The sequence below is a fragment of the Hemiscyllium ocellatum genome, chromosome X, assembly GCF_020745735.1.
Source record: "Hemiscyllium ocellatum isolate sHemOce1 chromosome X, sHemOce1.pat.X.cur, whole genome shotgun sequence".
Lineage (NCBI taxonomy): Eukaryota > Metazoa > Chordata > Chondrichthyes > Orectolobiformes > Hemiscylliidae > Hemiscyllium > Hemiscyllium ocellatum.
The window spans coordinates 19,366,238-19,389,668 of record NC_083453.1 but is presented as its reverse complement, the minus strand read 5'-3'; the positions used below and the strand labels follow the sequence as shown (position 1 = coordinate 19,389,668).

The 23,431-nt window shown below is 44.3% G+C and overlaps 1 protein-coding gene across 4 annotated transcripts in view; it reads right to left on the bottom strand.

Annotated features, from left to right (window-relative positions):
- Positions 1-23,431, bottom strand: part of asic1b (acid-sensing (proton-gated) ion channel 1b) — a 912,521-nt gene that overhangs the window by 68,597 nt on the left and 820,493 nt on the right. For 3 of the 4 annotated variants that reach the window (XM_060820899.1, XM_060820900.1, XM_060820898.1), the window contains 2 exons: positions 12,674-12,827; positions 2,903-3,030 (listed from right to left, as the gene is read on the bottom strand). In XM_060820899.1, the coding sequence (XP_060676882.1) occupies positions 2,903-3,030; positions 12,674-12,827 (282 nt within the window). Of the gene's footprint in view, positions 1-2,902; positions 3,031-12,673; positions 12,828-23,431 lie in introns of those variants that run through there. The other variant, XM_060820901.1, reaches the window with a different exon arrangement.

Below are 23,431 nucleotides of genomic sequence, written 5' to 3'. Positions count from 1 at the left end.
TGACACCAGGTCATCGTCCAACAGGTTTATTTGAAATCCACAAGCTTTCGGAGTGCTGCTCCTTCATCAGGTGAAGTCAAGTGAAATCTTGTGATTACAAATAAACCTGTTGGACTGTAACCTGGTGTTAGGTTATTGGAAGCCACACAAGTACAGTATATCCACTAGTTCCCCTTTCTCCTCAGCATGTGTTAGCTTCTCAAAGAATTCCAGTAGATTGGTTAAACATGATTTTCCTTTTCACAAAACCTATCACAAACTTAATTAAATGCTCTGCAAGAACGACTTTACCCATTGCTTCTAATATCTTCCCTGTGACTGACATTCAGCGAACTCGCCTGACGTTTCTTGCTTGCTTTGCCTCCCTTTTTGAACAAAGGAGGTGCGTTCTAATGAGACCTTCCCCAAATCAAGACAGGTTTGGGGAGTTAAAACCAACACATCAAAGGAGTGGCTAGAGGGATGGTTGAAGACCCGAGGGTGAAGTCCACCAGGACCCAGGAACTTGTCAGCCCACAGCTCCAACAATTTACTCAGTACCACTTCTATGGAGATTGTAATTTTCCCGTGTTCCTCCTTCTCTTCCATTTCCTGATTTAACACTACTTCTGGGATGCTACTTATATTCACTATATGCAAAATACCATTCAATTCACCTCTCACCTCCTTATTTTCTATTACGTAAGTCTCCAGTCTTACTTTCTACAGAACCATTGCTCACTTTGTTAACTCTTTCCTCCTTTTATATATTCATAAACTCTTAAACCTGTTTTTGTATTTCAAACTAGCTTTCTCTTATGCTCTAGTATTTCTCTCTTTATTAATTTTTTGGTCATTCTTTACTGTTTTTATATTCTGTCCAATCTCTGATCTTCTCACAGTTTAATGCATTTTCTTTAAGTTTGATACTATCTTTTAATATTTCCAGTTAACCACAGATTGTGAGTCTGTCCCTTGGAATTTTTCCCACTCTTTGGCATGTGTCTATTCTGTGTGTTCTGAAATAGCCCCTTAAATGTCTGCCATTACATCTTTATCAACCGATCTTTAAACCTCATTTGCCAATTCACTTTAGCCAGTTCTGCTTTCATGCACTTATAAATGCCCTTAATTAAAATTCCAAAAATATGTCTCGGACCCACTCCTCTCACCCTCAAATTGAACATAAAATTCCATCATATTATGATTGCTGCTCCCTCTGGATACCTTCACTATGAGATTATTAATTGATCACAATACCAGGGCTAATATACCCTGCTCTCTGGCCAACTTCAGAACAAGCTGCTTGAAGAGACCATCCTGAAAACACTATGAACTCCTTGCCTGGTCTCCCTTTGCCCATCTAACTTTGCCGGTTTATATGTAGACTAAAAGTGCAGTGCTGTCCATACAACAAAAAAATAGAACTCCCCTCTAATCTCCATGTGGACCGAGAGTGTGTATGACTTATCCTACAACTGAGTCATGTGAGCATTTATCATTATGACTGGAATACTTGCAGTGGTAAGCTATCTCTGTCCTGGACAACAGAACGTTTTCCTACCTTGTCCAACTCATGTTCCTCATAGATTCTCTCATTCTAAATATGCACTGACCTTTTCACTTAGATTAGTGACTGGGGTTGGGGGAAAAAACCCTGAATTTTGGTATCAAGCACTCCCATGGTGGGCACCGCTCTACATCGCCTGAACTATGTACCTTATAAGCAGCATCAGAAAAGTACTACTTTGCAGTATTCTATACCGAGCTAGTATTTGCTTAATGTTAACACTGGGAACTTGAAGCCATAAAGAGAGACTTGAGCGCAGAGAAGCCTGATATGATTGATTAGTTCAGAGTCTAACAAACAAAGGAGGCTTGACTATCCTGATCTATTTTCTCTTCAAAAAAGAATCATACAATTCCTACAGTGTGGAAAGAGGCCATTCAGCCCATCAAGTCAGCACCGAAGAGCATCCCACCCAGCCCCAGCCCCACCCTATACCCTGTAAAACCCCCACCACTGGAAGACAGAGAATTTCAATGAATCTTCACAAATGCCAGTCTCAGTAATAGTGAGCTTATTGTAAAAACCCATCTGGTTCATGATATCTGTCATCCTTTCTGGTCGGGCCTACGTGCAACTTCAGACCCACAGCAATGTGGTGAACTGTTTACTGCCCTCGAAAACGGCCCAAGCAAACCACTTAGTTCAAGGGCAGTTCGGGATAAGCAATAAATGTTGGGATAGCCAGCAATGCCGTATCCCACAGGAAGGAATAAATTACCTTACTGGGTTTCAGGAAGAAATCAGACAAGTACTTGTTAACAAGTGGGATTCAGGATCATTAGAAATGTCCAGTGGAGTGATGTTGGATGAACTAGACAGGGCATGAGCTTCCTACTGTACTGGAGCTCAACTCCTCAACTCTGAGGCCCCTCGTTTTGATGAGTGTCCACTCTCTCCCCACCCTCCTCAAAGTGCCTCAATTGGAATTATTACATTCTCTGAGAGATGCAAGACCTGTGAGCTTACTTCATGTTCAGAACAAAGAACAGAAGTCATGAATAATGAAAATTAGAAGACAGAATACTAGTAATAGCAGATCAGTCAGCATCTAGAGCAGAAATGTCAGATTCACAGTTTGGGTGGGAGATTTGGAATGGTTAAGCCTGCAACATCAGATGTGCAATGATGACCAGTGTGTTCACAATAATATCTGGTTACGAAAAGCAATCTAAGGAAACAGGGACTGGTTTGTAGCAAGCCTGCGATGGGTTGATGGCCCTCAATTACTTGTTAGCAGTAACAGGCTGAGCTGGGATAGTCCGACATGACCCTGAACAAAACTCCAGCGACTTTATGACGATCTCAGCTTAGAGTAAAAGCCTAGAACGACAGTTTGATCATGATTCCTCATACCCGCTGTTCTTGACAGGAAACAAATGTTTGAAATCCAGGTGGCACTCCGAAACCCAGTTGGTCGATAAATGGTGGCTCATTCTGACCATGAATCTGAACCTTTATACCAGCTTCAAAGGAGGTCTCATCTGGATGGGAGAATAGAGTAGACACATGTCAATGCTTGACGAATCAGTTCATATACTGCCACCAACAAGCAAACAAAAACCTTAGCCTGAGGAACTGACACAATTTCCCTTTCTAAGCCAATTCTCTGCCCACTCAGTCACGTCTGGTGTCATTTAAAAGTTATGCCCCTGCCACTCACCTTCTGCATTGCAATGTGAAACACTGAAAGTATTGGGCATTGGTTTCTAATCTATGTTTACTTAGAGAGAACCCATCAAATGTTTCTGTTGACATTAGGCAAGACTCAGGTACAAGTGACACTGGGATAAAGAAAGGGGAAAAAAAAAATTGAACTATCCATCCAACTCTGGAGTATTTCACCCTTGTTCTAGAGTATTCGTTCCGTCTTGATGTCTATCTCGCTCTTTGTGATACTCCATGTGAGCTGCCATTATATTTCAACATGTCAGTAAATCAAAAGCCTTCAAGAACTTATCCACTGAGAGTTGGAAACCTTTTGTTTATTCAGACTGTCAAAGGAAGCCTCCATTGCTGGTTCCTATGTGCCTCCAGGAACATCAGAGGGCACTAGGGGATCCTGGGCGTTTCAGAACCACTTCTCTCTAATGGAGCTCTATAACTTGTGGCTATTAAAAAACCTCTCAGACAGACACCCAGCATTATAAACTAGTGTTATGTGCACAACTAGAATCATTGATTTCCTACTCTTACATTTGAGTTCTGGATATTAATTGGGTCCCAAGCCAGATGGTGACGTCTGAAGCTAAGACACAAATCTATTTATTGACAGTTGGTTTATTTGCAAAATGCAGCACTGCAGATAGCTTCCTCCTACCTACCAACCCAGTGTCCCTGCAGTCTCTTTAATCTTTTCCAATATCCTTTAGAGTCCTGTCTGAGCCGACTGACTCAGAGCATTACTCTGATCCTTTGGTCTGTGATATTACCATTTCGCTACTGCCTCCCCGAAAAAGGAGAGTGATGCTACTTGGATCAGATTTGATCACATAAGTTCTGAGGATGTTTCTACCCAGAGACCTTGCATGTGTTATGAAGATGTAGAGGTGTACTGTACCTTTGAGAGAGAGGAAGCTCGCAAGGACTGACTGAAAGCACAGAGTGTCCTGAACAAGATAAAAATGTAACACTTGGTTGAAACAAATAGCTAGAATTGCGTTGCCATGGAACAAAAAATTCAAATTCAAATTCGGCTCATCAGTTTAAATTATTCCCCAGATACCAAAATCCAATCAAATTTGAATTTAGTGTTTTGATGACATCAAACCAATGAAATGAGCTGATGTTTTCGGGTATAAAACCGTACATTTTTGAACAGTTAGGGGAAGAGTTGCCATGAAAACCAACTGCTAACCGGACAGTTCTCTGAAAGGTACCTGTCCATAAGAAACATTGCGCCGTAAAAGACAGAAGAGACAATCTAGGAAAACCCAGAGAAATCTACAGCGTGAAATCTACGAAGGAGAATCAACAAAGCTGACTGGTTTTGAAACGTTTTTTTTGTAAATCTTAATTTTTTTTCATCAGACCAGTATTGTAGAGTGGGAGGTTTAAGAAAAAGGAATTGTAAATAGCTGTTGTTTTAATGTTCTCTGTTGGACTTAAAGAACAAAATTGTTAATTTTTACTTTTAAATAGTGACCTCTGGGACAGTTCTTTGCCTCTCGAAATGGAACAGATTAAAGCGCGAGGTGAGCTTCTCTGCGTGTCGGGTTTAAATTAGCAGAGGGGTTTACCCCGTGTCGTAACACAGGTGTTAAGTAAATGTGATAACCAGAAACACTACCAGCCTCTCAATGTGCTCAAAGAGACTCAGCCAATCAATGTCCTTCACTTGTGTCTTTTTTTCATTATTTGTTCATAGAATGTGGGAGTCACTGGCTAAAGCAGCATTTATTGTCCTACACTAAATACCTAGAGGGCAATTAAGCATTAACCACAGTGCTGTGGGTCTGGAGTCACATGTAGGCCAGACCAAGTAAGGATAGAGTCCGAGAGTCCTACAGCACGGAAATAGACCCTTTGGTCCAATGTGTCCATGCCGACCAGATATCCTAAATTAATCTAGTCCCATTTGGTCCATATCCCTTTAAATCCTTGCTATACATGTATCTATCCAAATGTCTTTTAAATGTTGTAATTGTACCCCCTTCTACCATTTACTCTGGCAGCTCATTCCATAATCACCACCCTCTGCATGATAATGTTGCCCCTCAGGTGCCTTTTAAATCTTTCCCCTCTCACCTTAATCCTAGTTTTGGACGCCCCTGTCCTTGGTAAAATATCTTGACGATTCACCTTATCTGTGCCCCTCATGATTCTGTAAACCTCTATAAGCTCACCCATCTGCCTCTCATGCTCCAGGAAAAAGGTCCCACCCTAACCAGCCTCCCCTTATAACTCAAGCCCTCCAGTCCCAGCACCAGCCTTGCAAATCTTTTTTGTACCCTTTCAAATTTAACATGCTTCCTTCAACAGGGTGACTGGAATTGCATGCGGTATTCCAAAAGTGATCTCACAAATGCCCCAACTCCTGTACTCAATGCTCTGACCAATGGAGGCAAGTGTGCCAAACCCCACCTTCACCACCCTGTCTATCTATGACACTGCTTTCAGGCAACTATGTACCTGCACCCCTCGGTCTCTCCTTGGAGTGCAGGTTCATAGCTCCTTGAAAGTGGAGTCGCAGGTAGATAGGATAGTGAAGAAGGCGTTTGGTATGCTTTCCTTTCTTGGTCAGAGTATTGAGTACAGGAGATTGGGAGGTCATGTTGCAACTGTACAGGACATTGGTTAGGCCACTGTTGGAATATTGCATGCAATTCTGGTCTCCTTCCTATCCCAAAGATGTTGTGAAACTTGAAAGGGTTCAGAAAAGATTTACAAGGATGTTGCCAGGGATGGAGGGTTTCAGCTATACGGAGAGGCTGAACAGGCTGGGGCTTTTTTCCCTGGAGCGTCAGAGGCTGAGGGGTGACCTTATAGAGGTTTATAAAATCATGAGGGGCATGATAAATAGACAAAGTATTTTCCTTGGGGTCGGGGAGTCCACAACTAGAGGGCATAGGTTTAGGGTGAGAGGGGAAAGATATAAAAGAGACCTAAGGGGCAACTTTTTCACACAGAGAGTGGTACATGTATAGAATGAGCTGCCAGAGAAAGTGGTGGAGGCTGGTACAATTGCAACATTTAAGAGGCATTTGGATGAGTATATGAATAGGAAGGGTTTGGAGGGATATGGGCTGGGTGCTGACAGGTGGGACTAGATGGGGTTGGGATATCTGGTTGGAGTGGACAGGTTGGACCGAAGGGTCTGTTTCCATGCTGTACATCTCTAGGACTCTATTTCCTGGGCCCTACTGAAATAACTCTGTAGAGACAGGAATCCCATCCACCAAGGCCCCCTTTATTTACACATGGAGAGTCCCTGACACTGATCCAGTTCCCTCAGAGTGAGCAGAACCCCTGACATTCCTCTTTGTATCTGTCAGCCAGGGCTCCCCGTTTGGACCAGGCTAACAGACCCAATCCGGGAACTCATTCTATGAGGTCCCCCTGGGTGATCTTGTTATAATCATTATTCCTGACATTAACTGTATAAGTCCTGCCCTGGTTTGCCTTACCAAAATACAACACCTCACATTTATCTCAATTTAACTCCATCTGCCACAATAGGACATCAGATTTGTTTTTCCCTGACAATTGGCAATGGTCATTAGTCTCTTGAGTCCAGATTTTTTAATTGAATTCAAATTCTGCCATCTGAAATGGTGAGATTCAAACCAACGTCTCTGGAACATTACCCAGGTCCCTGGATTAATCATCTGGCAATAATGCCACCAGGGCATCATCTCCCCATGACCACAGTCTCTCCATACCATTGATAATGCAATTCAGTAATTCTTCACTGGCATCCTGTTACAGGAGAATGGCCTCTATGCCCACTTGCTAGCCTCTGGTTCTGTGTTGTTGGTACCTCGGGGATAATTTCAAGTTGCCTGACCTGGCAGGAATAAAAAGTGAGGTCTGCAGATGCTGGAGATCAGAGCTGAAAATGTGTTGCTGGTTAAAGCACAGCAGGTTAGGCAGCATCCAAGGAACAGGAAATTCGACGTTTCGGGCCAGAGCCCTTCATCAGCCTGCCTGGCACACTCTCCTCATTCCTGATGAAGGGCTCTGGCCCGAAACGTCGAATTTCCTATTCCTTGGATGCTGCCTGACCTGGCAGGAAACCGATTGTACCGGGGCATCCCCTTTTTACCCCGTGTTCAATTTAGTTTCTGCTGAAGCTCAAGTAAAAAACCTGTCTGGATCCTCAACAGCTGATGCATGGGAAAATCCGTTTTTATTTAACCAGGCTTCCAAGCAGAGAGAATCGGGCAAATGGGATGCCTGTTGGCAGCACAAGACCAATTTGCATTGGCAGCCAGTAAGCAATGGCACAGGTCTGGAGGAACATAAGAGCAACTCACACCTGGCACCCGTAGCTGGGGCACTGTCAGACCTGGCTCCCAGGCTAATTGAGGCGTTGGATGATCACTTCCAGGCACCTTCTACCATATCAAAGGAGTGCTAATAAGATCCACATGTGCCGACCCGAGTTTAGGAAGTGCTCACTCAGCAAGAGATTTGCAAACCAATACCAGTTTTGCTGAAATTCTGAAAATGTAAGATGACCAGAATCGTAGCAAATGGAGGTCATTTCTGCTAACGCCAATCAAAAGACAAGGGTCAAGTAGAGATTCATACACAATTACATGAAAGATCCTGAATCTCAAAACGGTGTGAATCTTGCAAAAAACACATGATTGATCCCTTAATATTCTTGATCCCACATAATGAATGTGTTTTGTCAGGTTTCACAGGCTGTTCCCTTCAGACGTGTCAGGGGAATCGCTGGATATTAAAAAAACTGAACTCCAAATTTGTACAAGCCAGCCAATGTTTGCCTTTATTGGTCAGTGCGTTGAGTATAGGAGTCGAGATGTCATGTTGCCAAAGGAGAGGACATTGGTGAGGCCACTTTTGGAATACTGCGTTCAATTCTCATCTCCCTCCTCTAGGCAAAATGTTGTTCAAATTGAAAGGGTTCAGAAAAGATTAACAAAGATGTTGCCAGGACTGGAGAGTTTGAGCTGCATGGAGAGGCTGAACAGGCTGGGGCTGTTTTCCCTGGAGCTTTGGAGGCTGAGGGATGACCTTATAGAGGTTTATAAAATCATGAGGGGTACGGATAGCGTAAATAGACAAGGTCTTTTCCATGGGGGTGGGGCAATCCAGAACTAGGGGGCATAGGTTTAAGGTCAGAGGGGGCATGAGGAGCAACATTTTCACACAGAGGATGGTACGTGTATGGAATGACCTGCCAGAGGAGTGGTGGAGGCTGGGACAATTGCAACATTCAAAAAGCATCTGGATGGGTAAAAAAATAGGGAAGGGTTTACGGGGATATGGGCCAAATGCTGGCATGTGGGACTAGATTTATTTAGGATATCTGCTTGGCATGCACAAGTTGGACTGAAAGGTCTATTTCCATCCTGTAGATCTCCATGACAATGCCAAAAAGGCAGCCATTTGCAGAGCAGAGAGCTTAGAAGCCCGCTCTCGAATTGAAAGTTGATCTTTTAGGAAATACTGTGAGTGAACTGTCCTTAAAAGACTGTCGGTAAAGGTTTAGGGGGAAGTCAACTGTATGGGGTAGGTACCTTAAGGGAGCAGTGCTGCAGCCTTTCCAAAGGCCAATTCAGTTTCTAAAAGAAATAGATGAATATAGCTGGCAGGTGCTGCCAGGAAAAGGGGACAGATGTGCAAAATGATAGGGTGGCATCACACTCTTTTTGATAGCTGGCAGTGTGGAAGAAATGGGTGTGATATGGTACCCCAATAATTATACTCTTCAATTTTTCCCTTTCTTCCTTTTCCTGATTTACAGTTTCTCTACAATGTTGCTCTATCCTTGATCGAGAAAATCAATGCAAAATGCCTGTTCAAACCATCTGCCATGCCCCTGTTTTTCAGTAGTCATTCCCCGTGACTCACTTTCTACAGGACCAATGCTCGCTTTCATTTTTTGAAAATCTATTGAAACTAACTATCTGTTTTGATATTTCTAGCTAGCTTTCACTCCTGCACTAATTTTTTTTCCTTTATGACCTTCTAGCTATTCCTTTTTGTTTTCTATTTTCAGTCCTATCTGCTAATCTTTGCGCAATTATATGTTCTTGTTTTAAGTTTCATACAATCTTTAACTTTTATGGTGAGCCACAAATGGTGCTTCTGCCCCTTGGAATTTTTTTTGTTGGAATGTGTGTATTCCGGAATATCCCTTTAAATGTCCACAACCTATCCCTTAACATGGTTTGCCAGTTCACTTTAGCTGGCTCTGTTTTCATGCTTTCATAATTGCTCTTATTTAAGTTTAAAATACTAGTCGTGGACTCATTCTTCTTATCCTCAAACTGAATGTAAAATGCAATCATACTATGATCACTGCTCCCTTAAGGTATCTGCACCATACAATTAATTATTGATTGAATCGCATTGCACAATAGCTGGTTGGCGCCAGAAAAGTTACCCCAAAACAAAGGTGAAAATGATGAGCATCACAAGTTGATTTCTTCATTCAATGTATCAGACTGCTCAGCCACAGCCTCAGCCAGCAAACTTCTCATCGAAAAAGTTCCCAATCTACTTTATCCCATCACAAGTGGAGCAAAGCAGATACCAAATGGAATGAGGGAAGAAAATGCAGACATCAAGTGTAGACATGATGGGCCAAACAGCCGCCTTCTGTGCTGTTACAACTCTGATTCTGGAAATGGTTAATTTTTTTCGCACACTTACTTCCAATTCATTGAGGAATGGCTTTGCTGGATGCTTCCTAGATACATGTGCCTCCTACTAGATGTGTCTGATCCACCACAGCAGTATTGAGCTTCTCTGTTCCCCTTTCTCTCTGCAACCAATCATGCATATGTAGTGACACTGCTGCCAATGACAGCTTGGCACAAGGGGGAACTCTGGGCATGAAACTCATTCTGTTCACTCCATGGCAGTGTTGTTTTCCTCAACCCAGCTGTGTCATTGGGGTAAAGGTGGCACTGTTGGCGCTCAGAGGGAAGGAGACTGCCAGATTCACCATCTGTCATGGTGCTGCCCAACCAACATCTGTCAAATAGAGGATCTGGTCATTCCTTGCATGTGTCAGCCAGTACTCAGGTGGCACTCTCACCTCTGTGCCATAAGGTTCCACATTAAAAAATCAGGGCTTGGGCACAAAAATCGAGGCGGATACTTCAGTATAGCACTGAGAGAACGTGAGACCCTAATAGGTGCGATCTTTCAGAAGAGGAATTAAACTGAGGCACTTTGGGAGATCCTGAGGTTTTGGAAGAAGCAATAAACGCAAGTCTGTGCATGTCTTTGTTTTATCTCACACAAGTGTCTGAGATGGGGCAGAAGTAGGTCACCCAGCTGCCTGCATAGTATGCACTGGGCAGAAGAGTCGGAATACATACATTGAAAAGAATGTCACTCAAAAGAAAGCAGTGAAGAAATCCCACTTGCATTAAACAAGTTGCCTTAGGAATTCTGACTGATAGGAAACGCTAAGCTACACATCATCTGCTGCTTGGCTAAATGAATTACTCGGGTATGTTTCATCAGTGCTGTGGTGAATTGTCAATGTCCTTTTCTTGTCACTGATGCACAATGTTATCTGGTAAGTGGAATAAGGACGATGGCAATGACTGAAGACACCGAATGCAGTACAGGAAACAAGCTGCCGATTGTGCAGCTGAAGAGAGCCAGCTGGCTGTAGGTTTCAGCAGGGATTAACTGGCACCTGGTTTTGAAGCATCATCTCGGTTTTGTTCCCGTCCTGCAGTTTTGTTGCTTTCTCACCAATGCTGCTCAAATAAAACCACTTTGATGCAGACTGCCCTGGGCTGAAATTAATCGCGGTTCATCAGAGAATGGAGGAAGAGAAAAATAAAATGGAACAGAGCCATAAGGACCAACATTAGTGCTTGGCGGCGAGTTATTTATAAGGTGGGGATAGATGGCTGACCAGGGAATGCTATCTGTGACGAAAATAGGGAACGTAGGGTGACAAAACAATCTCACGTTGTTTGCAAATCTGGAGTCAATTGATTTTTCACTGGACCTTTGACCAGACATACCTAAAAATGAGCTGTCAACTCTGGTGAAGCTACCAAACAGGAGTAATTGCAAGCCAAACAGCATAAGCAGCAAGTGATGGACAGAGCTAAGCAATCCCACAACCAACCGATCAGATCGAAGCTCTGCAGTCCTGCCATATCCAGTCATGAATGGTGGGGAATGATGAAACAACTCACTGGAGGAGGCGGCTCCACTAATCTCCCCATCCTCAATGATGGAAGAGCCCAACACAGCAGTGCAAACGATAAGGTTGAGGCTTTCACAGCAATCTTCAGCCAGAAGTGCTGAGTGGATAATCCATCTCAGCCCCCTCCAGTGGTCCCCAACATCACAGAAACCAATCTTCAGCCAATCCGATTCCCTCCATGTGATAACCAGTTTGGGTTCCACCAGGGCCACTCAGCTCCTGACCTTATCACAGCCTTGGTTCAAACATGGACAAAAGAGCTGAATTCCAGAGGGGAGGGGAGAGGGACGGCCCTTGACATCAAGGCTGTATTCAACCGAGTGTGGCATCAAGGAGCCTGAGCAAAACTGGCATCAATGGGTTTCGGGGGCAAACTGTTCAGTGGTTGGAGTCCTACCTGGCACAAAGGAAGATGGTCGTGGTTGTTGGACGTAAGTCATCTCAGCTGCAGGACATCTCTGCAGGAGTTCCTCAGGGTAATGTCCTCAGCCCAACTATCTTCAGCTGCTTCATCAGTGACCTTCCCTCCATCATGAGGACAGAAGTGGGGATATTCGCCAATGAATGCACAATGTTCTGTACCATTTGCAACTCCTCCGATACTGACAAGTGGCAAGTAACAATGTCAGGCAATTACCATTTCCAGTTCAAGACAATCTAACCACCATCTCGTGACATGCAATGGTGTTGCCATCACTGGATCCCCCACTATTACCATTGACCACAAACTCAATTGAACCTGCCACATGAACACAGTGGCTACAAGAGCTGGTCAGAGTCTTGGAATACTGTGGCAACTAACTCACCTTCTGACTCCCAAAACCTGTCCACCATCTACAAGGCACAGAGAGTTGTGAGTTCTTGTGTATATTTAAGGCTGAGATAGATTCTTGATCAGTCAGGGAATCAAGGGTCACAGGGAAAGGACATTAAAGTGGCCGTGATTCTACTGAATGATGGTGTAGGTTCAAGGCACCTATTTCTTATGGTCTTATGAATGAATAAAATAAAGTGACTCTCTCAATTCGGATGGAGTAATTTCAAATCTGGATTATCCTAACATTTAACATGAATTTTAAATCGAGTGGTCCATAGTGTGTTCCGCATCTGCTTTTTTTTCTTTGTAGGGTGCACTGGTGACATCTAATTGCCACAACATGGTAGACACTTGCATAATAGACTGGATACACTAGGACATACAGTAATAAACTCCACAGCATGCAGCTTCTAATACTCTCAGATCAAATAGGTGGTACCTGTTTCACCCCAGACAGGAAGGTAATCATCCTGTTGAATATCCAGCATCAGTTCCAGACCATTCCCAGTTCCCCCTTTCATCGTTGTCAGGATTGGTTGGTCTTTAGTCTGCCCGGAGTTAAAAGTGTAGCACTTGCCATACCTCGTAAACACCTGCAGAAAACACAACGGCTCGCATTAGACTTTGGAACAGCACACAGTTTACAAAACTGCCCACAAAAATGTACGCAGTCGAGCTTCTGAAATGGCAAAACTCTTTGGCTATTTTAAAAAGTGAAAAAAAAAACTTGGACATTTGACATCGCCCAGACTACTGCAACAGTTCTGTGGGAGGGCCACATTATCCTGGGAGCTGTCTGTCAGATTTCCCATGATGTTGCCTGGTGATATGATGAGGAAGGTGAAAACGATAGTAACCCACTGTTGGGACTCAGATAATACAGCAATATTACTCTCGATGGTTATGGTACCATTCAAACTGTTGGGATTAAAATATTAGCCTGGAAATCTCCCTTCTAGCTAACTCTTTGTCCATTCACCATGTAATTCACATCATTGCATTTAAAAAAGAGCTTTGGGGCCATTTAAGATACCTAATGTTTTCTGTCATGGTTGCTGCAAATAAGTGGAATTCCTGGACTTCACATGAATGCTTAAAGACTCCCCTCCTGAGGGATCCAAGATGCAGAGCTGGTCCATGGCTGAGCTATGTTTGATGATGGTCCAGAATGAGAAGTGAGTTAGTGAGAACTGGAGGTATGCTCCCATTCCTCCCATCCCTGTGCTCCAAACTCCCCTGTCTTTCTACTCTTATCTTTGCATCTAATCGTACTGGGCTCTGCTCCCTATCCACACCCCACTCCATACTCACATGTGCTCTCACAACACTCCTACTTCCCAAGTGCTTTCCTTTCGTTCCTGCTGTGCCCAGGCTCCTGTCGAGGGTAAAGCAGACTTAGCAGTGAGAAGCGGGCACGGCAGTCTCATTCATATCTGTAAGGAAATGCCCGTTTTCTAAAAAAAAGTTTCCAGAAAACACTATTCAAATGTGATACTTTCATGGGTTGGCTGCTGAGGTCAGAGATCGATGCTTGCAAGATCTAGCACTGTAAATAAACACACAGCTGTGTGTAGTTCCCGGCTTCAGTTCCATCCTTCACCAACTGGCTTTCTGGATTACAACATGCATGAATTGAGGAGTGATATCATCACCAACTGTCTTCATGAGTCATACCAACCCTGACCCCTCATAGTGACCAGAACTTGTCTATTTCTCTGGCCTTCAAAGCACGAACATTCTTCACTGCCAGCATCAAAAATAACATCCTTGTACATTTTCTGTTGTTTAGACAGGCGGTTAATCCAAGGCACGGTGCACGGATAGCTCAAAAATTTAACACTTAATTTTCCTTAGTTTCACTAGGAACGTCCTGACAAGAAAACGTTACCACCTTATGTCAATGCTACGTTTCTCTCCCTTCAATGCTTTTGTAACTGGATTGACAAGTTTTACTTGGAGCCTGTGGGAAGAGTGAGCTGATGGGGAAATGGTGAATGGTTTGAGAGGAACCGCACAGCTCTGCTGCCAGCAGCAATAAGCTTCCGACTGCATTTGCTTTAGACTGCGGTGAGTGCCTTTACCACAATATTCCTCGGTCCAATCGTCTAAGCAAGCTGGACAAATTTATTTCAAACCATTAACATAATTGTGATCAAAATATGTAACTAGCCTTGTTAAGAACAGTTTCATGTTGCTAAGTAATTCTCAGTGACTGGTTGCTATCAATAATGATTTCCTATACACCTGTATTCACCTTTGCGAACTGTTACTAATATCAACAACCTGCCTTTATACTGTATCTTTAATGCAGTAAAACAGTCCCAAGGTGCTTTGCAGGAGCAACTGTCGAACAAAACTTGACACGTAAAGAGATATAAGGTAATGGGCTGCTCTCTTATTAGAGAGAGCTGACTGGTGGTAGTTTAACCTGAGGGTCACCACAACGCAGTCAGGGGGGAGAGGTTGAGATGAAGAATCCACATAAAGGGATTTGTGAACAGCTGCCCAAACCTTGGTGTGAAATGCAGATCAGAAGGAGGCTGTTAAAGAGCGGGAGGAGAGAAAGAGAAGGGGAAAGGTTTTGAGATAGAATTCCAAGTCAAGATGGTTGAAGGTTCAGTTATAGCAAGAGTGATTAAAATTAGGATGCACGAGAGACCAAAGCTGGAGAAGAACTGATATCTCAGAGGGTTGTGGGACTGGAGGAGGTTACAGAGATAGGGGGGAGGTGAGTGGGATTGGAAAACAACGTTGATCATTTTAAAATTAAGGTATTGTTATAATGCAGTCATTTCAAGCTTCCTGTCAAAATGGCACTTAAACCCTTGTAATTATTTTGAACCAACCTTCCAGACACAATGTGACACACTACTCAAACAGACGAGGCTCGAACCCGGAGCCTCCTGGAGGCAGGGACAGTTTACAGCACCACGAGTACCCTTGTAGGTTGGAGGAGAGCCAACACACAGGTGAAATTCATTGAAAAATCACTCACTTTGCCCGATAAGTGGATCTTTGAGAGAGGCAGTTCTTGCATAAGCAAATTAAATCTGACGTACTCAAGACCTCTGCCAGTCGCTGTCGCTCGGGGAGAAGGTACAAGGTCAAATGCAACTATCAAACGTAAGAGAAATGAATGTTCAGAAACTGGGTGCCTTTCTGCATTCCAGCAGTCAGCCGTGCCCCAGTGGTTCACAAAAAATTATTTGACTTAATGATAAATGAAACCAAACGTCAAACCTCATCCCAGACTATTATCAGTCAAATACGCTTAAAAAGGGGATCGACAGAGCTCGTGATATTAATGCATCTGGAATGGGTGTTCTTGTTAATCCATCTCAAACACTTATTATCCATTGTTTAAAGGCAGTGCTCTGATGGCTCAGACTTTAAAGACCATGGGCCCTACTCACACATAAGTTACTGCTTGCTCAGGTGGTTAGGAATGTTTTCATTTGACCCAGTGTCACAAAAATGGAAGCTAATCTGATCCATCTGCACAGAAGCAAGACTAAGTGGAAAGGAACCAGGGCATCTTTAAACTATTCCGATTTCTGGCTACACTGAAACTCTGCACAGCCCTGAGCGTGAGGAGGGCAGAGCTGTGCACAGGTATATTTAAGACATGTACACACTTTGTTGCCAATCAGTTGAATGCAGGCAAAATGTTTAAATTATTTGCTTTTGTAGCGCAGAAGAATATTTCACCCATTTGACCTTGACGTCAAAATCAACTGCTTCAGATCTTAAGAAAATAGCTCACAGCTTTATGGTAAATGGCAATGCGATTAACTGACTTTTTTCTCCTCAGAATTGCATCCCCCCCACCCCTCCATTCCTCTCTGAAGGTATTGTGGATAACACTGAGAGTGTCAGGGACCCAGGTTCGATTGCATGCTCAGGTGACTGTCTATTTGGAGTTTGCACGTTCTCCCTGCATGGGTTTCCTCCACGTGCCTCAGTTTCCTCCCACAGTCACAAAGATGTGCCGGTGAGGTGGGTTAGCCATGGTGAAAAACCTTGTGCAGGTTTACAGGGATGGAGTGGGTCTGGGTGGGATGCTCTTCGCACACTCAATGGGCCAAATGGCCTTTTTCTGCACTGCAGGGGTTACACATGGACAAGAAAAGTGGATTTTTCCTCTGTTTCTTTGCATATTTGGAATATAGCTTCAGCTTGTTCGCTGCAAAATATGTGCTCACTATCCAAGCAAATGGGGATACTGCCCTGGAAAAGTCTGTCAGGGAAAAGGTCAACCTCGATCTCCTGATACTTTGTTCCACATGCAGAAAACACATTTGTTTTTAAAGTCAAGGAGTAACTGAACACATCTTTCCCTTGAGGACACAAGTCCCAAAATGGTCAATAATTGTCTGTATTCACTGTGGCGACCCATCAGCCTCAATTTTGTGCTCAAGTCTCTGGAATCATAGAAACTCTGTAGTGGGAAACAGGCCATTCAGCCCATTGATTTCACACTGACCCTCTGAACATCATCCCACCCGATCCCTGTAACCCTGTATTTCCCATGGCTTACCCACCTAGCCTGCTCATCCCTGGACACTATGGCGCAATTTACCACGGCCAACCCATCCTAACCTGTACAGCTTTGCACTGTGGGAGGAAACTGGAGTTTCCAAAAGAAACCCAGGCAAACCCAGGGAGAACATGTCAGCTCTGCACAGACAGTCACCTGAGGCTGGAATTGAACCTGGGTCCCAGGTACTGTGAGGCAGCAGTGCTAACCACTGAGCCACCACGTCACCCTCTCCCCTCATCTGGATTGAGACTTAAACCTACAACTTCGGAACCAGAGAAAGAGTTCTACCAACTGAGTTACAGCTAATATCTTGGCTCCATAAACCATATATGAGGTACGTAGTTTAATATATTGGCCAGTTCTGCAGCAAAGACATTGTCCTTTCTTGCTATTTTCATCACTGCATATTTTCTCCAGAGAGGGGCCACACAATGGAGCAGAGTAACATTCAAACTCCTCCTGCGGCTTTTGCTAGCTGACCCATCCTTCTCTCTGCTGGGGAGTGCAAAAGGAGAAAATAGGCATTACAAATAAAGGCAAAACTTTGAAATAAAGACCGGCACATGGATATAAATGAAACGGATGCTGCTCTTTACTCTTTAACCAACTCGATTTAACAACCTCCAAAAAAAACCCAACATAATTGGCCAGGTTTTCTCATTTCATTTAACACAGCATAATTGAAAGGCTAATTAGAGAGCTGAAATAAATGGCACTTTAATAAATGTCACATAATGTTCATGGAATCTAAAATATGTAATCTTTTAATAGAATGATACCTCCTAATAACAGGACTGGATAATGTTGTCAAAAATAATTACAGCTCATCGAAATATTTTGGAAGGAATCACTGAGAGCCTGGATTCAGCGGTCGCGTAGACTCCTCTGCCTCTGGGACTTGGGCTTGAATCCAATCCCATTCCAACAAGACAGGAGGCTGCATGAGCTACTGATGTCTTAAATGAAATGATTCTTGGCAGCATGGAACTTAAATGCTGTTAAAAGGAGGCATGAAACCAAAGTTTGTTGTCTTGCAGTCATCAGGACAAAAATGCAAGAAAACCAACTTTGGAAAAAGAACAGAAATAATGAAACGTGAGAAGTCGGGTGCTGACTGTTTGACAATACGTGGTGTAGACTTGCAGCAGGGAACTGTGAGCTGTTTGAGTTAATTGATTAAATTCAAACCAAGCAAGCTACCTCTGATTGGTCAGGGCATTGGTATGTGGATGCAGCAAGGGTCAGATGTGATTCCTTGTTGCCAAAAGGAATCTGCGCACACATTGCACCTTTTCTCACTAAGGAAAGGGCTATCGAGTGAGCCAACTGCTATAGCATTCCTGTGATGAAGGAGCTTATCTATTGAGAAAGGCTGAACAGGTTCGGCCTATAGATGGTTAAGGGGTGATCTGATCCAAGTCTTCAAGATATTAACAGGAAAAGGCAAGGTAGATAAAGATAACAGGCTGGGGCTGTTTTCCCTGGAGCGTCGGAGGCTGAGGGGTGACCTTATAGAGGTTTACAAAATTATGAGGGACATGGATAGGGTACATAGGCAAAGTCTTTTCCCTGGGGTGGGGGAGTCCAGAACTAGAGGGCATAGGTTCAGGGTGAGAGGGGAAAGATATAATATGAGACCTAAGAGGCAACATTTTCACACAGAGGGTGGTACGTGTATGGAATGAGCTGCCAGAGGAAGTGGTGGAGGCTGGTACAATTGCAACATTTAAGAGGCACCTGGATGGGTATATGAATAGGAAGGGTTTGGAGGGATATGGGCCGGGTGCTGGCAGGTGGGATTAGATTGGATTGGGATATCTGGTCGGCATGGACGGGTTGGACCAAAGGGTCTGTTTCCGTGCTGCACATCTCTATGACTCTACAAACTATTTCCACAGTTTGAGGATTCCAGAACTAAGGGCCATAGTCTGAGAATGAGGGCCAGACCGTTCAGGAGAGATGTTCGGAAGCGTTTCTACACACAAAAGGTGGGAGGGGTTTGGAACTATCTTCCATAAATGGCAGTGGATGCTGGATCAGTGTTCATGTTACATCTGAGATCAGCAACTTTTTGTTCAGCAAAAGGTATTAAGGGATATGGGCCAAAGACTCATTAAGTCAGACCACAGATCAGCCATGATCTTATTGAATGGCAAAACAGGCTCACTGGGTTAAATGGTCAACTCTGTTCCGATTTCCACTGTATTTTTAGAAGAATGAGATGTGATTTGATTGAAATATATAAAGTCTGAAGGGGGTGAGAAGGGCTCTATACCAGGAGGGTAGTTCCATTTGTCGGGCCGCAAGCAAGAAAGTGGAGCTGAGACCATAACCAGATCGGCCTGACCTTATCCAATGGCTGAACAGCCTGGAGGGGGTCAAATGGCCTTAACCTGCACCTATATTCCTGACCAATCAGAGCCGACTTGGCTGGTTTGAATTCAATCAGTGAACTTAGACAGTTAACAGGTCCTGCTGCATCTCCATGCCAACGGTAGTCAACCCTCTTCAGCATGTTGGTCGCTTTCTGAAGTTGATCTTCTTGTGTTTCAGTCCTGCTGAGCGCAAGAGAAAAGCTTCAAAGTCAGGTTTCTTTTGAGCAGCGTTCAAAATGAATCTCAACCTAGGTTACAGTGGACACTAGTTCGAGTCTGTATTTTGCTGCACTAAGTTGTCAACGTTACTCGAGAGGCCCTGAGGATGACTAGTGGGGAACATTAAAATCACTCAAATCAGAACATTTGTCCATTATTCCACAGGGCCTCTCACTACCAGAAACTCCCTTGTCAAGTTCAGCAGGTGTCAACTAAAATCTGATTCCTGAAGAAGGGCTTATGCCCGAAACGTCGATTCTCCTGCTCCTTGGATGCTGCCTGACCTGCTGACCTTGCTGACCAGCAACACATTTTCAGCTCTGATCTCCAGCATCTGCAGACCTCACTTCCTCCTCAACTAAAATCTCCCCTACCCCACAATACATCTGAGCTCCATTTTCAAAGTCTGACACCATTTTAATTTAATCATGATTTGGAGGTGCCAGCGTTGGACTGGAGTGTACAAAGTTAAAATTCACACAACACCAGATTATAATCCAACAGGTTTATTTGGAAGCACTAGCTTTCAGAGCACTGCTTCTTCACCTGATGAAGGAGCAGCGACTCTGAACGCTCGTGCTTCTAAATAAACCTGTTGGATTATAACTTGGTATGTGTGATTTTTAACTAATTTAATCATGTTTTAGTTCTGTTTTGACCAGCCCAATTTATTTATGATTCTTTTCTATCGGAATAGCTTACCAATTAGCACGACAACAACACCAAGTTTGTGATGAAGAATCTTTGCTATCTGTCACTTGTCACATAGGGAGATTCTTCTGTGCTTTTTTTTTCCAAATGCAAATTCAGTCACAGGATGAGCGATTAAAGACGCCAAATTAAAATTACAAGTTGTTCATTTTCTGCAGAGCTCCTGATCCAAGCAGAACGTCTCTTGGTAACTTGCAAAATCTGCATTTATCGTAATCCAACTGAAGCCTCCATGAGCCTCTGATCACTGAGTGCTGTGCCACTTGCAAAACTCAGACACCCAGACTATTTGCTGAGCAATGTATCCATTTTAAAGGCTGCAGTACTGAATTTGAAATCGAAACGTCAAGAGCTTTGAGCCAGTGCAGGTTTGAATCCGATCCAAACTGACAGGAGGAAGATTTCTGCACAGCCTCTTCCAAAATCCTGCAGTAAGTCTCACTAAGCCATACACGCCTGATCCTGGAGACAATATCCAGCTCTTGTTGAGCAGTCTGAACAGTAGTTGGACAGACACTTAGTCTTATGCCTTCAGCCTGCAGTTCCTTCCTTCTCACCATTGGCCTTTACTGGAAAATATGCACAACTGGACGTTCATCTGAAGACAAGTGTTGGAGTTGGATTGATGACCTTCATGGCCAAATAACTTGTCAATGCTCACACAATGAAACAAGCGAGACACTATGGGCACAACAATAGCCATGAATGTGAGCCCCGGTATTCGCAGTGAACTCAGAATAGAGAAGCGGCCAACAACTGGAAGCAAAATACCTCATCATTGAATCCCTATAGTGGAGAAACAGGCCATTCAGCCCAACTGTCTGAAAAGCATCCCATCCAGACTTGCCCTGCACCTCCCACAGCTAATCCAATGAACCTACACATCCCTGGACACTGTGGGCAATCCACCTAACCTTCACATCTTTGCACTGTGGGAGGAAACCCACACAGATACAGGGAGAACATGCAAACTCCACACAGACAGTCACCCCAGGCTAGAATTGAACCCGAGTCCCTGGCGCTGTGAGGCAGCAGTGCTAGTCACTGTGCCTCTCCCCACCTTACCAGCATAAGTAATCAGCCAAGTTCCATGAGGGACTACACACATCTTTCAGTATTAGAGAGAGACAGAGACAATCGTTTATGTACCTTTGAGAAACAACACTTCACACCATGCATGGGACAGAGGGGGAAGGGCAGGGTCCAAGTCTATCTCAGCCCAAATGGGAATTTCTGCTCCTCTTCTTGTGTTATTCTGAATCACAAGCACACCATCGAGGCAACTGAACAAACTAACTGCCTTGTTGCACTGACGTAACGTGGTGGGTCAGTGGTTAGCCCCACTGCCTCACAATGCCATGGATCGGGTTCGAATTCAGCCTTGGGTGGCTGTCTGTGTGGAGTTTGCACATTCTTCCTGCGTTTGCATGGGGGTTTCCTCCAGCAATCCAAAGATGTGCAGGTTAGGCGAATTGCCCTTAGTGTTCAGGGATGTGTAGGCGAGGTGCATTTATCAGGGGTAAATGAAAGGGAATGGGTCTGGGTGGGCTACTCTTCGGAGGGTCGATGTGGACTTGTTGGGCCAAAGGACCTGTCCCCACACTGTAGGGATTCTATGATCCTGCAAAGCATGGTTTCGACATTTATTCAAGTGGAGAAAGGGACTGTAGAATTTCTCATCAGTTCTGTATTCCTATTCCCAACAGTCGAAGTGGTGAGAATTCCACAATCCAAACTTTAATAAGACATCAAACACATGACAATGTCCAATCTAGGTTTGCTTCACTGTGCCCTGCATTTCCATATCCTGAGCACAGACGGGGCCTTAGTTTAGTATCTCATCCAAACGATGATGCACTGAACACATTCGGAGAGTGGAGGAAAGGAGTCCTGCATCCAATCCTGCCTGCTCACAATCCTGATGTGCCATACACCATAACATACGGACCTAATCCCTACCCCACATAGAGCCATGGGGACTCCCGGAGGATAGCAGAAGCTGGATGTTCCAGGGAGGGGGGAGTGGGGGGGCTCGTATCAGACTGGGGAGATTGCTGTAGGCTCCACAATGCTCTCAAAGTTAAAAAAATACAGCAGTGCTAACCACTGAGCCATTGTGCCCCAGGATGATGTTACCACATCTCAGCAGATTCCGAGCAACTTCAGCAGAGCACTGTCCCTGCTGAAGAGCTAAACCTGGAGCAGTCAGTTAGTTGTAGCCTTGTAACTTCCAGTAACTCTCTCACACTAACTGACAGACTGAACACCAGAAGCCTCTATCTTTTCCTGGGGCTTTTCCCAATAGATACACACATTGCAATCACAAGGTTGATGTGTGTCAGCTGAACATCTGTACAGTCCCGACTCACGCCATCCACTGCTGCAGACCTCTGACTGAGTATCCTTCCAGCCAATCAAGGGAGATTATTATTCGTTAAACACCTTATTAGCAGCCCAACCTGCCTCATATGATTAGATTCCCTACAGTATGGAGACAGGCCCTTTGTCCCAGCAAGTCCACACCGACTGTCCGAAGAGTAACCCACCCAGACCCATTCCCCTACCCGATATTTACTCCTGACTAATGCACTGAACACTATGTGCAATTTAGCATGGCCAATTCGCCTGACCAGTACATTTTGGGCTGTGGGAGGAAACCGGAGCACCCGGAGGAAACCCATGCAGACACGGGGAGAACGTGCAAACTCCACACAGACAGTCACCCGAGGCAGGAATCGAACCCAAGTCCCTGGCGCTGTGAGGCAGCAGTGCTAACCACTGTGCCACCATGCCACCCCAAACGTGCCAAACAAGCTGGTTGGCAAGGTTTCTTAGCACAGAGCGGGCACCTGGCAACTTCAGCTTGCCTCCTGCATTGAAGGATCACTATGTCGTGTCTGACCAAACAGCATCTCAGGGCATGAGCCACTGGCACCAGCCTCACGCACTCCTTGTCCCATGGACATTGGCATCCAGCATTTGCCAACCACTCAGGATTCCCATGACACCTCTCCGAACCACTTGCAAGGGCTCAGGGTGACAGCACCATACTGAGTCACAGCTGACATCAAAAAGATACAAGAATAAAATATTATGCAACCATTTCTATTCAAATAAGAAATAGCGCAAATAATTAGTGCATAAAGCAACCCGACTGCCCACAAGCATTTGCTGAAGATTATTTTGATATTGCCCAGCCTCTCAATTAAGTGCTTGATGAGATTGCTGCATCTTTGCTCACTCCTGTGGACTTAGTTGTATCAATCATTACAAAGTGTGGTACGGTGGCTCAGTGGTTAGCACTGCTGCCTCACGGTGCCAGGGACCCAGGTTCGATTCCAGCTTCGGGTGA